General features: G+C 54.3%; 1 protein-coding gene across 1 annotated transcript; it reads left to right on the forward strand.

Annotated features, from left to right (window-relative positions):
* The first annotated feature begins 3,529 nt into the window (after nucleotides 1–3,529).
* SMPD1 (sphingomyelin phosphodiesterase 1) lies at nucleotides 3,530–15,927 on the forward strand. Its single transcript, XM_081909870.1, has 6 exons — nucleotides 3,530–3,869; nucleotides 9,831–10,594; nucleotides 12,677–12,848; nucleotides 12,994–13,070; nucleotides 13,378–13,523; nucleotides 14,995–15,927. Exons 1-6 carry the CDS (start codon nucleotides 3,639–3,641, stop codon nucleotides 15,402–15,404), a joined length of 1,800 nt encoding a protein of 599 aa, XP_081765996.1. The 5' UTR covers nucleotides 3,530–3,638; the 3' UTR covers nucleotides 15,405–15,927.

Genomic DNA, 15,927 nt, shown 5'->3' on the forward strand with positions numbered 1-15,927 from the left:
GAACTTGCCCCCATCGCTGTCAATCATCAGGAGGTCCATTCCCACTTGACCAGTCCCTCTGGGGCAGTGAGGGCCAACTGTCCTTGGTGCAGAGGCCGGCCAGGAGGTCCAGCAGTGGCCCCGGGGCCTGTCCAGAAGGAGCTGCTCCAGCCCAGTGCCCGACTGACCTATAAACTAAACAAGCTCTAGCTCAGGGCCCCAGTCTAAGGAAAACAACAACTGGGTATTTCAAAAATAGAAGATAAAAACTGGTTTGCTCCTTTCTATATATAGGGTGCCTACATTCTGCTATTTATAATTATGAGTCATTTGCATCATATATTTACACCTCTTATTATTTCATGTTCTAGCAAGTCTCTAGAAACTAGATGATGAGTCTTGTGTTTCTAAAAGGAACCTTTGTTCTTGCCAAATGCCAATGTGTTTGCGTTATTAAGTTTGTTATGAATCTAAAAACATTTTAAGTTAGAGCTTCATAATTATTTCACTATTAATATACTTCTTCATTGTATTTCACAATTAATATCCTTATTATTATTAATATTATTAGTATTAATATTATTATAATTATATTATTAATATAATTAATATAATATATTCTATTAATATAATTAATATAATATAATTAATTATTATTATTATTGAATCATAGAATTGCAGATCTGGAAAAGACACCCAGGGTCATCGAGTCCAACCCCCTGCCTTGCAAGAGGTTCCAAATCCTTTTTAAAATGCACATGAAGTAAGAACTTTCTGTTGTTTTTTTTAAATTAATTTTTATTAAAGTTTCCACAACATTTTCAACACAAACAAATACAAAACAATTAAACGTAAAACAGATATACTTCTGAATCTTAGTTTCATGTGCCTTACTTTCTCGACTTCCTCATACCTCCCCTTGCTGCATTCTCCTGTCAATAAATTTTAAGCAAATCCCCAGCTTATTTCAACTTAATCTTAATAACTCTCATTTTCATTCTCTTATCTATTACCGCAGTTAACCCCTATCTTCCCATTCAGCACCAACCTATCTTTCACCAATTTTTGCATATTTCTTTAAATAGTCCTTAAATTTTTCCCAGTCCTCTTCCGCGGTTTCTCTTCCCTGGTCTCGAATTCTACTCGTCATCTCCGCCAGGCTCATATAGTCAATCACCTTCATCTGCCATTCTTCCACGGTGGGTAACTCCTGTGTCTTCCAGTATTTTGCGATGAGTATTCTTGCTGCTGCTGTGGCGTACATAAAAAAAGTTCTATCTTTCTTTAACACCAATTGGCCAACCATGCCCAGGAGAAAGGCCTCTGGTTTTTTAGTAAAGGTGTACTTAAGTACCTTCTTCAGTTCATTATAGATCTTTTCCCAGAAGACCTTAATCCTAGGGCACGTCCACCAAAGGTGGTAAAACGATCCTTCCATTTCCTTACATTTCCAACATTTGTTATCGGGCAAATGGTATATTTTAGCCAGTTTGACTGGGGTCATGTACCACCTATAGATCATTTTCATAATATTTTCTCTCAAGGCATTACATGCCGTGAACTTCATCCCGGTGGTCCATAACTTTTCCCAGTCAGCAAACATAATGTTATGACCAATGTCCTGTGCCCATTTAATCATTGCCGATTTGACCATTTCATCTTGTGTATTCCATTTCAACAGCAGGTTGTACATTCTTGACAAATTCTTAGTACTGGGTTCTAACAGTTCAGTTTCTAATTTTGATTTTTCCACCTGGAAGCCAATTTTCCTGTCCATTTTAAAGACTTCCATTATCTGGTGATAGTGAAGCCAATCTCTTACTTTCCCTTTTAACATCTCAAAGCTTTTCAATTTCTTACTTTCTGGTGGCAACAGCTCTTGCCACCAGAAAGTAAGAACTTTCTGGTGGCAAGAGCTGTTCCTCAGTGGAAAGGACTCCCTTTTGGGATGTTGGGCTCTCCTCCCTTGGAGGTCTTTAAGCAGAGGTCGGACGGCCCTCTGTCCTGGATTCTTCAGCTGAGATCCCTGCATTGCGGGGGTTGGACTAGATGACTCTGGAGTTCCCTTCCAACTCTCCAATTCTGAGGCCCAAGTGAGAGGAAACGTCCCAGCCTTGCCCGCTCCCTTGGGGTCTTTCTCACTGGCGAAGGCAGGGAGCGGCCGCTGGGAGGAGGATCATCGCGCAGGCGAGGAATGTCTTTCCCTGAGTGCTTCTCGCTTGGCGATTATTATGCAATTATGCCGCGAACTGTTTGCGTGGGTGGGATCGGCAGCAGCCTGTCACTCAGGCTTAACTGACAGCTGACAGCGGCTCCCTGAATATTCAGAGATCCTGCGATCCACGCGCTGCATTTTAATGCTGCATTTTGACGAAGGGGCGCGGGCGCTTAAGGCGGCGAGCGGCGCGCAGCCAACGGTCCCGCCGCCCAGTTCCTCGCGCGCAGCGCAACGGGCCCGGGCGAGCCCCGGATGCTGCCAGGCCGAGTCAGGCCGCGGGGCCCAGCCCCATATTGCCCACCCGGACCGGCAGAGGCTCTCCCAGTCTCAGGCTCCCAGGCCGACCTGGGCAGGGGCCAGCGCGCTTTGCGCCGCCGGGGTCCTTCGGCTCGCCAGGCAGGCGCTCCGCCCCCGAGGGGGCCCCGCCCCGCGGCTCCCACCCCCCATTTACACGCGAGTAGGAGCCGCCCGCCCGGCAGGATCGGCTCGCCCTCCTATTCCTCGTGTCTGAAATAGAGGCCGGAATAAAATCCTCCTCAGACTAAAAAAATAAATAAATTGTTGTTTAGTTTACTTGTTTCTATTTTTCTCTTTTGTTTCGATTTGGGATTGTTACTGTTGGTTGTTTTTTATTTGCAAAATAAATACTGTAAAGCATTTATTTAATAAATAATAATCCTCCGCAGACGCCCTCCTGAAGAGCCGAGACAATCGGGGGCCTTTCTGCGCCTCCCCGGCCCTCGGAAAGGACCTCGGGGGGTCTCGTTAAAAAGCCCCCTGCCGGGGTGCCAACTTGAACATTATATCGATCATGCCGCGGCAACCCCTTCATTGGAATGGCAATGCCCATCAACTTTTGGGGAGCTCGGCCCCCCAAATATTTTCTGGCGGGTCCGAAGCCCCCTCGGCCCCCTGTCCAGATAGACTGCGCGCGGCCAGGAGGCTCAGTCCGCTCCGACGCCGCGCCTGGCCCCGATCCCTGAATGGCGCGCGTCTTGGGGGGCACAGCCGCGGCTCCCGCCCCCCCCCCCGGCCGCGCAGGGCGGCGACGCCGGGCCGGCCATCTTGGAGCCGGGCCGGAAGAGGCAGCTGCGCTCTGATCGCCGCGGAGCAAGGAGGCTGAGCGAGGGGAAACCGGGAAGCCCCCCAAGCCCGGACGCCCCCTCGGAGCCCCCGCACCGCCGCGCGCGCCCGGCTCCCTCGCTGGCGGCGGAGAAGAGCCGGGAAGGAGGAAGGGAGGGAGGCCAGCCAGCCAGCCGACCGGCCGACGGGTGGGCGGACAGGCGGGGGCGCTTCTCCGGCCCGCGACGCCCCTCCCCGGCCCGCCCCTCGCCTCCGCCCGCAGCCGAGCAGGAAGGAAGCGCACCTCGGAGCTGCGAGCAAGGGAGCCGCGGAGTGAGGCTCTTCCCGGGCGTCGGGGCTGCTGTCGGGCGAGCGAGGCATGGGGGGGTCGGCGGCGGCGGCGGCGCGGGCGCTGCTCTGGGGGGCGCTGCTCTGGGGGGCGCTGCTTTGGGGGGCGCTGGCCGGGCCGTGGGCCACCGGGACCGGCGGCTCCGAGGAGGCGGCGGCGCTGGCGGAGCTTCTCCCCGAGACCGGCGTCCGCTTCGGCTGGAGGAACCTCAGCTGCCCCGCTTGCAAGGCGCTCTTCCTGGCCCTCGACGTGGGCGTGCAGGTGGGTCTCCGGGGCGCGCGGGATGGGGGGCCGGGGGGCAGCGGGGCTCGGACGGGGCGGGCCGCTCGGGCGACGTCCTTCACTCTCCCCGCCCCCCAAAAGGAGAAGCGCACCCCCCGACGCCCCTTCCGACCGCAACCTGCGGCTTCTGCTTCCCAGCACGAATCCGCTGACAGGATGGCAGGAAAGAGACCCGAGCGGCGCCGCGGTCCCGCCATGGCCGCTTTCAAGGCGCCGAGGGAGACAGCCGGCATTGCGCGGGGTTGGGACGGATGTCCTCGCGGGGTCCCGTCCAACGCTACAAGACTGGGATTCTACCCGATGGGACCGAGGAAACCAGGGTGAACAGACGTGGCCGATTCCCCTCCCTGAAAGCCTTTCTGGGGCCACAGCAGAAAAGGCCCTGTTGACCTGAAGAGGCCCAGAGTGCAGCCGCCCCTGCTCCCCATTACTTGAACCCTAGTTGTGCGTCGGCTGCCCCACTTCCCTGTCTGAGGCTGTTGCCCTACAAGCAGGGGAAGCTGAGGCAGAGGGTGGCTCCCGAGGGAAACCCCAGATGCAGGGGGCAGCTCCAGAAGCCTTATTATCTAGCCAGGAGTGCCCTCCCTGGCCGGCAGCTGCCCCCCCCCCCCCGTCACACAGGCAGGAGATGTTTTGCACCCGAGTCTGAAGAGGCCGCTGGCCCAGGAGAACCTTTGGACCTTCCCTTTGCAAAACAGTTCTCTGCCCCGTGACCAGGGGGTCAGGGTGGGTCAAGGCTGCCCTAGGGCTTCACAGATCCCTGCGAGAAGCCAGAATCCGCCCTCTCCTCCCCGCCCTTCCTTGCTCTTCTTCTTCCCGAAGAATTTCCTTCTGGGATGCCCCCCCCCCCAGAGAAGGGGGTCCTGTGGGAAATCTTCCCAATTATTCCTGAAATGACCTGGCAGGAGGTCTCATGTCTATAGACACCTTTCATTTCCTTTACTCCAAATGTGAGCTTTTCTTAGTATCCTAGATTTGTAAAGTTGGAAGGGATCCTCAAAGGTCCTCTAGCCTGACCCCCTGCAATGCAGGTATCAAAAGCGAAGGAATCCCTCTATCTTGTGGAGCACGGGGGGGGGGGCAGAGGAGGGAGCCCTAAGGGGTCAGGGACAGGCTGCCAGCACCCGCCCCTCCAAGCAAGATTTTAAGCCATCATTGAATTGTCGCCGGAAGGCACCCTTGGGTCATCCAGCCCAGCCCCCTGCAGTCCAGCTAAATCCGTTCACTGGAAATTGGACAAGTTCTGAACTCCCGGCCACGGCCTCGCAGCTGCCCCTGCTTCTGCCTGAGACTGGCTTGGGGGGCAGCAGCTGGCGGCTGAGCCCAGCGCAGTCTAGGCTGCTCCCGCCACCCAGACCCCCCCAGATGCAAAAGGATCCCTGGCCAAGGGGGAAGTTGCTCTCAGCCACAACCCCCCCCAGGTGAGTCAGCTGACTGCCTTGTCAGCTGCTTTGGGGAGGAAGTGTGGTGTAGTGGTTGGAGTGCTGGGCTTGGAAGCCAGGGCTCCAATCCCCCTTCAGGACCAGTCCCCATCTCTTGGCCCGACCTTGCAGGGATGTTGTGAGGTTAGGATGGAGAGGGGAAGAATTATGGTGCCAACTTGCAGAATCAAAGAATTGACCCCCCCCCATAAAGTATGAGAATTGCCCAGTCCCCTAGACCAGCCTCTGCCCACCTAGTGCCCCCCATTCCAGAAGCTGTGGGTGGCGCCTCCCAGCAGCCCCAACGCACCTGGCAGAGGGCACCAGAGGGCAGAGGCTGGTCTATGCAACGCCAGAGGTCCGTAGCAGGTGGAGTGTGAAGGCACCAGCCCCTCCCCACCTCTTCCTTCCAGATGTGCAGCTCTTCTGGCAGCCGAGTGACTTGGGCAGAGGCCCAGCTACCTTGACTCTGGGCGGCAGCTGCTCTGCGGTGGCAGCTTCTGGCTCCTGGTGTCATTAGAGTTTTCCATGAAGCAGTTCCTCCCCTGCGTGGCCCTGGCTGCCCGGTTTCCCTGCTGCTCTCCGTCTGCCCCACCTGCCCCCCAGGGCCTGGCCCCGGTGGGGCAATGCGGTTTGCCAGCTGCTCCCCCCAAGCCAGAGGGGAAGCTGGTTGGGCAAGTCCCTCTGGGGGGGGGGGTAGTCCTTTCTGGGCCTGGGCGGCAAAACAGCCTGGGGGATGGGACGACTTCTGCCACAGCAAACATGGGCCTTCTCTTTTTTTTATTTTTATTTTTAAAAAATTTATTCATTTTTCAAACACATAATAAAAAACAAACACAACACAAAACAAAAACATACACAACATTAAACATATACCGACTTCTCCATACCTCCCCATACATGGGCCTTCTCTTCAGACCTCTGGAGGGTCTCCAAATATCTCTAGGGCTGTCACGGGGAAGGGGGAGCCGGCCAGTTTTCTGCTGCTCCTGAGGGCAGGACTCCGTCCAGGAAACTCACATGACAAGGAGATTCTGACTAAGCGTCAGGAAAAATTTCCTGAGGGTCAGAGTTAAGGGGGGGGCTCATCTTTGGAGGTTTCTAAGCAGAGCTGGGGGGGGGGCATCTGTCCGAGATGCTTTAGCCGTTGTGGGGGTTGGACTAGAGGACTTTTGGGGTTCCCTCCCGATTCCACAATTCTGGGATTCTCTCTTTCGGAATGAGGTGTGCTTTCAGCGCCTCTGACAAAGGACCTTCTTCCTTCCTTCTTTGTTCTTTTCTTTTCTTTTGTTTCCCTTTTCTTTCTTTCTTTCTTTCTTTCTTTCTTTCTTTCTTTCTTTCTTTCTTTCTTTCTTTCTTTCTTTCTTTCTGTCTGTCTGTCTTTCTTTCTTTCTTTCTTTCTTTCTTTCTTTCTTTCTTTAGCCAAGAGGTAAGAGCCTCTTGACTCTCCCAGCTCCTCCTTTACTGGCACAGGAGAAGCTTCTGCCCCCCCCCCACTGGAGTTGGCCTATTTTGCTATCCTTGCTGCTGGGCACTTCTCTGCCTCTTGCCCCCCTCCCACCAACAGAGGGAGGGTGCCGGGGCCCCTTCCGGAGCGGGGCCTCTCTTTGCCTCTTAATCCCAGCCTTCCTCTGGTCATGGGATCCTGAGCCTCTGGACGGGAGCGGGGGGGGGGTGCCCTGCCTGGCACAGAGATCCCTGGCCAGGGTGATTTGCTCCCTTGGCAAAGGGGGTGTTGAGCAATGCCCTCAAAGGGATGATAGGGGTGCCGTGGGGCACAGGAGACCCCTGCCTGCCTGAAACAGGAAACACAGGTTGGGGCGCTTTTCCGCCACCCCTCAATTATCGAATTATGCATTTAATTTCCTGCGTCCTGCGATTATCTGCAGAGGTGGCATTTGCATGTGTGTGGCAACCGCTTCCCATTCGGAGGCTGCCCTGTTCCTCCCGCCCCTCCCTGCCAAGCCGTGGCCCTGACCTCGTCCTTGCCTCCTGGCCCTGAGATGATGATGGCCATAATGATGATGATGATTACTGTATTTTTCGCTCTATAAGACGCACCAGACCACAAGATGCACCTTATTTTTGGAGGAGGAAAACAAGGGGAAAAAATATTCTGAATCTCAGAAGCCAGGACAACAAGAGGGATCACTGTGCAGTGAAAGCAGCAATCCCTCTTGCTGCTCTGGCTTCTGGGATAGCTGCACAGCCTGCATTCGCTCCATAAGACGCACACACATTTCCCCTTACTTTTTTGGAGGGGAAAAGTGAGTCTTATAGAGCAAAAAATACGGTATATTTATTTATCCCCTGCCCATCTGGTTGGGTTTCCCCAGCCACTCTTGTCTTTTAATTCCCAACAGAATTAAAAGCCCCATAAAACGAGGAGGCAGGGGCTGGACAAGGAGGCCCACTGGCCTTCAGCTCCTTCCTCACTTGCTGGGCAGCTGCAGCACCTCCATGACGAAGCTGGATCGGGGCCTCGGCTGTGATCCTGATGGGCCTTCAGGGGAGTCTGGCAGCCACAGGAGTCAGCTCTCTGCTGCCTGGCAGAGTGTAAGAACAGAAAGTCCTAGAGTGGGACCAGGGACTCCCAGGGGTCATCCAGTCCAGCCCCTGCCCGGCAGGAATCGCCACTCAAGGATCCTGCTTAGAAACCTCCCAGGAAGGAGCGCCCACCCCCTTAAAGCCCCTCTTAGGGCCACAAAGCTCTTCCAAATATTGAGTCCTGATCTTTTAATCTGGCGCTTTGGGATCTCTTGCTCTCTGGAGAAGCAGAAAAGAACTCCGGAAGGTGGACTTGGAGGAGATCCTCCGTTTTGTTTTTTAATAACACAGTGGACGCTTGGGTTGCGAACGTGATCCGTGCAGGATGCACGTTCACAACCCGCAGTGTTTGCAACCCTCGTCTGTGCCTGCGCATGTTGCCATTTGGCGCTTCTGCACATGCATGACTGCCGAAATCCGGAAGTAACCCATTCCGGTACTCCCGGGTTCCGGCTGTCCGTAACCTGAAAAAACGCAAGCTGAAAAAGTGTCTGTAACCCGAGGCATGACTGTAATAATATTTATTAAGTTTTCCATTTTCGGGGAGTGATGATCTCCCAGTGATCTCACATTTGTGCTGCTTCCCTTAATTAGTCCAGGTAGTTCCCAGAAGACATTCCATCGTAGATCCTTCGTTTATTTCTAACAGCCTCTGAGTCTGTTTCTGTGTGGATGTTTATTTTCGGTGTTTCTCTTTGTTCTTCGAGAGTCTGTCTGTGGCAATTCACTTTCACTTTCTCACGCCTCTCGCTTTCCACTGCGACACACCACAAGCTGGAGGAAATCTGGCTCTCCGCCATTTGTACCAGGCATATATCCAAACGTCTTGGTTTTATCTCCTTCCAAGACAAATAAGCCTGTGCTTTAGCTAGAAACCATAAGTTCCATCATCTGTTCTTATCGATCCGTTGAAAGTGATTACAAAATTCATAAATTCCACACAGTTAATTCTGTAGTTAAACCATAATCATAACAATAATGAAATACTCTATCTTTCCAGTCCCACTTGCATATGTAAATCCAAAAATGAGACTTTTATCTGGTTGTAAATATGCAGATTATACCAGCAAGAATGAGTCCCTAATGAGTTTTCTGTAAAAAATGATTTACTGTATTGTATAAGACTAGGGTTTCTTACTTTAATGTGATGTGAAAAACTGTGGGTTATCTTATACACGGGGCAGTCTCCCCCCTATTTTCTTAAATTGGAGTCCCTAAAAACTGGGGGTGTCATATACCTGGGGGCGTCTTATACACAGAAATATATGGTAAGTCAAGTCTTACTGACTAGTGATTTACTGTATTTTTGACCCCCATAGGATGTACTTTTTCCCTTCCAAAAATGAAGGGGAAATGTGTGTGCGTCCTGTGGGGCGAATGCAGGCTTTTGCTGAAGCCTGGAGAGCGAGAGGGGTCGGTGCGCACCGACCCCTCTCGCTCTCCAGGCTTCAGGAAGATCTCCGCAAGCCGTGGGAGCCTGCGGAGGGCTCCCGCGGCTTGCGGAGAGTTGCCTGCATGCCGAAGGCTGGGCACGCTGAGCTCAGCTCGCACAGCCTTCGCACAGCTCTCCGCAAGGCGCAGGAGCCCGGCGCCAGGCTCCCATGGCTTGCGGAGAGTTGCCTGCTCTAGGGGCTGGGGTCGGGGGAGGCTCGGGCTTCCCCCGTCCCAGCCCCATGCCTGGGGGAGAAATAAAATGTTTTTCCTTTATTTCCCCCCAAAAAACTAGGTGTGCCCTATGGGACGGTGTGTCCTATAGGGCGAAAAATACGGTAAATTGATTTGATTTAAATCAAATCCCCCCTGCCCCTAGTCAGAGTAGGGATTCTTGGAGAGTGGGGAGACTTGGAGTCTGACTGGGTTCCTAGCTCTGCTCCCACAGAACCAGCGACTGGGAAGGGCCCCCTGGGCATCATCCAGCCCACCCCGCTTTTCCCTTGGTGTGACCCTCTCTCTCTCCTCCCCTCCCTTGCAGCTACAGTCAAGCCAGGACTGGATCCAGCGCACGGGGGTGGCCGTCTGCCTGCGCCTCCGCGCGGGCACCCCCCAGGTGTGCCAGGACATCATCCGCCTCTTTGTGCCCGACTTCCTGACGGCCTGGCGGCGCTCGGTGCTGCGCCCGGACGAGATCTGCGGGCTGCTGGTGGGCTCCCGCTGTGGCCACTGGGACATCTACTCCGACTGGAACGTTACCCTGCCGCGGGCGCCCAAGCCGCCCGTCGTGCCCCCCGCGCCCCCTCCGCCGGGCGCCCCCTCCTCCCGCATCCTCTTCCTCACCGATCTGCACTGGGACAAGGCCTACGCCCCCGGCAGCGACCCCGACTGCAAGGACGCCCTGTGCTGCCGGGGGGGCTCCCCGTCTCGCGGGCCGGGCGCCGGCTTCTGGGGCACCTACGGGCGCTGCGACCTGCCCCTGCACACCCTGGAGAGCCTCCTGCAGCACCTGGCAGGATCCGGCCCCTTTGACATGGCCTACTGGACAGGCGACATCCCCGCCCACAACGTCTGGGAGCAGAGCCGGGCTGACCAGCTGGGGGCGCTGGGCACCATCACGGCCCTCATCCAGAAGCACCTGGGGCCGCTGCCCGTCTACCCGGCCGTGGGCAACCACGAGGCCGTGCCCGTCAACGCCTTCCCCCCGCCCTTCGTGGTGGGCAACCAGTCCTCCGCCTGGCTCTACGAGGCCATGGCCGAAGCCTGGCGCCCCTGGCTGCCCCCCCATGCCCTGGGGACCCTCAGGTAGGCGGGGGGTCCTGCTCTGGAGGGGGGCATTGCACATTTCATAGGGATCCCAGCCAGAGAGTCCTTGGGGGTCCCACACTTCTACGTATCAGGCTCAGTGAGAGTGGGATTATTATTATTACCGTATTTTTCGCTCCATAAGACGCACCTTTTTCTTCCTAAAAACTAAGGAGAAATGTCTGTGCGTCTTATGGAGCAAATGCGTGCTCCCTGGAGCCGAATTGCCCAAGGGTGAAAAGCAGATCATTTTTTTTTTTATTATTATTTTTTGAAAGAGGGAAGTGAAACAAAGCCGCTGATCATTTGCCGATCGGGGAGAGAGATAAGGGACGCTAGAGAGAAAGGAGGCTGCCTGGGAGGGGGGAGGTAAAGACAGCAAACTTGCAAAAGGGGGAAACAGGAAGACTAAAGCAACAAGGAGAGAAATTAGAAGAAAAGGAGGAGCAAAAAACTGCTGAAGCTGAGGAAAAGACACTAAGGCAAACAAGAGGGAAGGGAGTGTTGACAGGAAGCAGCTGATCGGTGGGATCGGAAGAGAGATAAGGGACTCTAGTGGAGGCTGTCTGGGAGGGGGGAGGTAAAAGCCCATGGATCCTCAGGATTTTTACCATCAGATCACATGTCTGTGGCCACAGCATGAACCACAAAAATCATACACCCACTGTTTTGTTCAGAATATATTTTTTCTTGTTTTCCTCCTCTAAAAAACTAGGTGCATCTTATGGTCAGGTGCGTCTCATGGAGCGAAAAATACGGAATAATAATAATAATAATAATTTTTCAATTTATAAACCACCCTATACCCAGAGGTCTCAGGGTGGTTTGCAACAAGACCACAACATATAAAATCCAACCAAAAGCAGTAACCCAATACCCCCCCCCCCCCGCAAATGCCAGATTCTAAAAGAACGTTGGATGTCAATAAGATCAACCAAAGACTTGGTTAAAAAGGAATGTTTTTGCCTGGCGCCTAAAGGTGTACAATGAAGGTGAACTTCCCTGGGGAGAGCATCCCGCAGACAGGGAGCTACTGCAGAGAAGGCCCCGTTCTCATGTTGCCACCCTCCAGATCTCTCAAGGAGGAGGCACACGAAGGAGGGCCTCAGAAGATGATCTCAGGGTCTGGGTGGGTTCATATGGAAAGAGGCGGTTCTTGAGGTCCTGCAGTCCTGAGCCTTTTAAGGCTTTATAGGTCAGAACCAGCACTTTTAATTGGTCCCAGAAACTAATGGGTAGCCAGTGCAGTCAGACCAGGATTGGTGTGAGATGTTCAAAGCGCCTTGCTCCGCTGAGCAGCCTGGCCACTGAATTCTGCACCAGCTGAAGTTTCTGATCCATCTTCAGAGGCAGCCCTACGTAGAACGCATTGCAGTAATCTAACCCTGAGGTTAGGGACGCGGGTGGCGCTGTGGGTTAACCACTGAGCCTAGGGCTTGCCAATCAGAAGGTCGGCGGGTCGAAACCTCACGACGGGGTGAGCTCCCGTTGCTCAGTCCCTGCTCCTGCCAACCTAGCAGTTCAAAAGCACGTCAAAGTGCAAGTAGATAGATAGGTACCGCTCTGGTGGGAAGGTAAACGGTGTTTCTGTGCGCTGCTCTGGTTCGCCAGAAGCGGCTTAGTTATGCTGGCCACATGACCGTATGGAGCTGTATGTCGGCTCCCTGGGCCAGTAAAGTGAGATGAGCACCGCAACCCCAGAGTCGGCCACGACTGGACCTAATGGTCAGGGGTCCCTTTCCCCTTTCCCTTGAGGTTACCAGAGCATAGACAGCCGTAGTTAGGCTCTCCCTGTCCAGATAAGGGCATAGCTGGGCCACCAGCTGAAGCTGAAGGAAGGCCCTCGGGGCCACTGAGGCCACCTGAGCCTTGAGCGACAGCAAAGGATCCAGGAGGACCCCCAGGCTACGAACCTGCTCCTTCAGAGGAAGTGTAACCCCATCCAGAACAGGCAACCTCCCACCCATCTGGTCTAGGGAACCCCCCACTAACAGGATTGAGGGAGAGCAAGGGGGCAGGGACTGGGGCTTCTCTTCCTTCCTGCGCCCTGACGCCTCTCCCCCCCTTTCTTCCCTGCCGCAGGTTGGGGGGCTTCTACACCCTCCTGGTGCAGCCCGGCCTGCGCCTGGTCTCCCTCAACATGAACTTCTGCTCAGACGCCAACTTCTGGCTCCTCATCAACTCCACCGACCCGGCCGGGCAGCTGCAGTGGCTGGTGGGGGTCTTGCAGGGGGCGGAGGAGCAAGGCGAGAAGGTGAGGGGGCTTCACAGGGGGTGGGGGATGGGCACGGCCACCGGACGGGGGGCAGACTCCTTCCTTCCTGCCCAGTCAGCTGTGTGCCAGTCCAGCCCCCCAGAATGGTTCTCAGCCCCACTTCTTCTTCTTGCCCCCCACCCAGGTCCACATCATCGGCCACATCCCTCCGGCGCACTGCATGCGCTCCTGGGGGTGGAACTATTACCGCATCATCAGCAGGTGAGACGCTTGCATGCCCCCCCCCCGCCACCTGGGACCTTGCCCTCCATGCCGCTCTGCCAGTCGGAAGGGACCCCAAGGGCCGTCTAGTCCAGTTGGGGGGGCTCCTCCTCCCCTGGCCCCCTCAATCCTGCTCTTTCCTGCCTCTTGCCCCCCATGGCTGGGCCGGAAAGGAGGCCGCTGCCCATTCTCCCCATGGCGTCCCCCTGCCCTGCCTCAGTTTCCCAGGCTGTGGCCGTGGGTTCTGGGAAGAGGAGATCCCAGCTGGCCCCACATTGACCCCTGTTCTCCCCCCCCCCCCGCCCAGGTTTGAGGGCACGGTGGCCGGGCAGTTCTTTGGCCACACACACTTGGACGAATTTGAGCTGTTCTACGACGAGGAGACACTCTCGCGCCCGGTGGGCATCGCCTTCGTGGCCCCCAGCGTCACCACCTACATCAACCTCAACCCAGGTGAGTTGGGGGGAGGGGATCCTGCCCCCAGGGATGGCCCAGGATGAAATGGGGGCCCCCATTTGCGTCAGTGCCCAATCCTCTCCAAAAAGCAATCCGAGTTGTGGCAATCGCTTACTCTTGTGGCAGGGAGTTCCACAGCTCACCTAAGAAGGACTCATAAAACTGTCCTGACCTTCCTAGTGGGGTAGGAGAGCTGGGTTGGGGGTCACATCTGACCCCCCTTTGGATTTCAGATAGTAGATGAGTCTGAAAACACCCAGGGAACACATTTTCCAGGCCCTCTAAGCAGTTCTGGTAGCTCATTGACCAGGAGGAAAGTAATTAGCATTAACTCTGGAATCGTGGACTCGATTCTGACCAAACTAAGCCTCCTAAAGTAAAATCTACATCAATATCACCCCTTCCTCCCCCCCCATGACCATAAAACCCTCAAACTCCCCACCTTTAACCATTGATATGAGGCATCCTTAAAGTGTAACTGTAATTTTAGTACATCAGTACAAGAAATGTCAAATACAATTATATTCAACTGAATTTGGCCAGAATCAAGTGGACCCTTCCAGAGTGAATGCTAAATCCAAATGAGCTGCCATGGAACTGGGTCTTCTGGGTTTTTTAGACTAGTCTCTCCTTTTGGGCTATCTGAAATTGGTTGGCAGATGTGAAACCCATTGGGATTATTTCTAGAACTCCTGGCCCACCGTCCGAGAGATGCATGCTGGCAGTTGCGGTTGGAGGTCTGCCCCCCCTTGCTTTTCTAGGGGGGTGTCCAGAATGCTGCTGCCAAAGCCCCTTTCATTTTTTTTAAAAAAACTTTCTTACATTTTCAAAATTTACAACAACAAAAAACCTAAATTACATAGTCTAAGATAAAAATAAGTGTTACAAATTACATAATAGAAATAGCTACAGGTAGGTAGCCATGTTGGTCGGCTGCAGTCAAAACAAAATAAAAAAAATTCCTTCCAGTAGCACCTTAGAGTGTATCTGAAGAAGTGTGCAGGCACACGGAAGCTCATACCAAGAACAAACTTGGTTGGTCTCTAAGGTGCTACTGGGAGGAATTTTTTTATAACAGAAATATTTAAAGATCAAGATAAATAGAATAACATTGAGAGAGAGAGAGAAAAAAGAAAAGAAAGATGAAAACGAGAAAAAACAAAACAAAACTAAAAACTGCAACAAAAGGCAACAAAAAATAAAATGAAAATACGTTTCAATAATAAACATTATTTAGGAAGTTCAAACCAATACGTACATATTTTGTACACAAAGTCCTCTATACTGGTTTGAGTCCCTTATAAATTTATTGACGTCCCTCTATCACTTTGCCGTTTCGACTCTATTATTATAATTCAAGAATTTGCATTTGATTGTTTGTCCAAACAGTAGGAAGGTTTTCCTGTTCTGTGAAATTAAACACAAGCCAATCTTCTTCTTGTTGTTGTTGAAACCCTTTCCCGGCCAGGCTACCGCGTCTACCAGGTGGACGGCCCCCGCCCTGGCAGCTCCTTCCAGGTCCTGGACCACGAGACCTTCATCCTGAACCTGACGCTGGCCAACGTGCCGGGTGCGAAACCCCAGTGGCAGCGCCTCTACGGGGCCCGCCAGACCTACGGCTTGGCCAGCGCCTTCCCGGCCGACTGGGACGCCCTGGTGCGGCGCATGCAGACGGACGAGGGCCTCTTCCAGCGCTTCTGGCTCCTGATGCACAAGGGGCGCCAGCCCCACAAGCCCTGCCAGGACCTCTGCAGAACCGCCCTGCTCTGCGCCCTGCGGACCGCCAAGGCCGACGACCCCAGGCTCTGCCCGGAGCATGCCCAAAAGGTGCCCTTCGCCCAGATCCAGGCCTGGTGGAGGCAGCGCCAGCTCTGCTAGAAGCCCCCCAGGAAGCGGGCCCCCCACCTCTGCCCAGAAGCCCCGCAGGAAAGACCGCCTCCTTCCAAGGGAGTTTGTCGTGTGGTCAGACAGGATCAGGGCCGCCTCTTAGGGATTCCTGCCTGGCAGGGGGTTGGGCTAGATGATCGCCGGGGTGCCCTTGGCTTCTAAGGCTTCTGGACTTTGCCCTGGACTCTCCAGCCCCCCAAGCAAGGATTTTTGGGGGAGTGGCCTGGACTGAGGACCCCCCCCCCTTCCAAACACTGGAGCCGCCTCCCTGCTGGAAGGAACTGATTTACATGAAGGAAATGGGGGGGTCTTCTCCCCCTCCGACGCTCTTGCTTTGCCTTGTTAGCGCCCCCCCTCGCATCCTGCTGCTGCAGCTGGGTTGGCTTGGGGCCCCCCGAGTCACAGCGCAGGGAGGATCACAGAATTGTAGAGTTGGAAGGAACCCCTGTGGTCATCTAGCTGAACCCCGTCTTCCCCCATCTCTCTTTGGCAAGTATCGGAGGGGGCTGAGGCC

Source organism: Podarcis melisellensis, assembly GCF_964234715.1.
Source record: "Podarcis melisellensis genome assembly, chromosome: 4".
NCBI lineage: Eukaryota > Metazoa > Chordata > Lepidosauria > Squamata > Lacertidae > Podarcis > Podarcis melisellensis.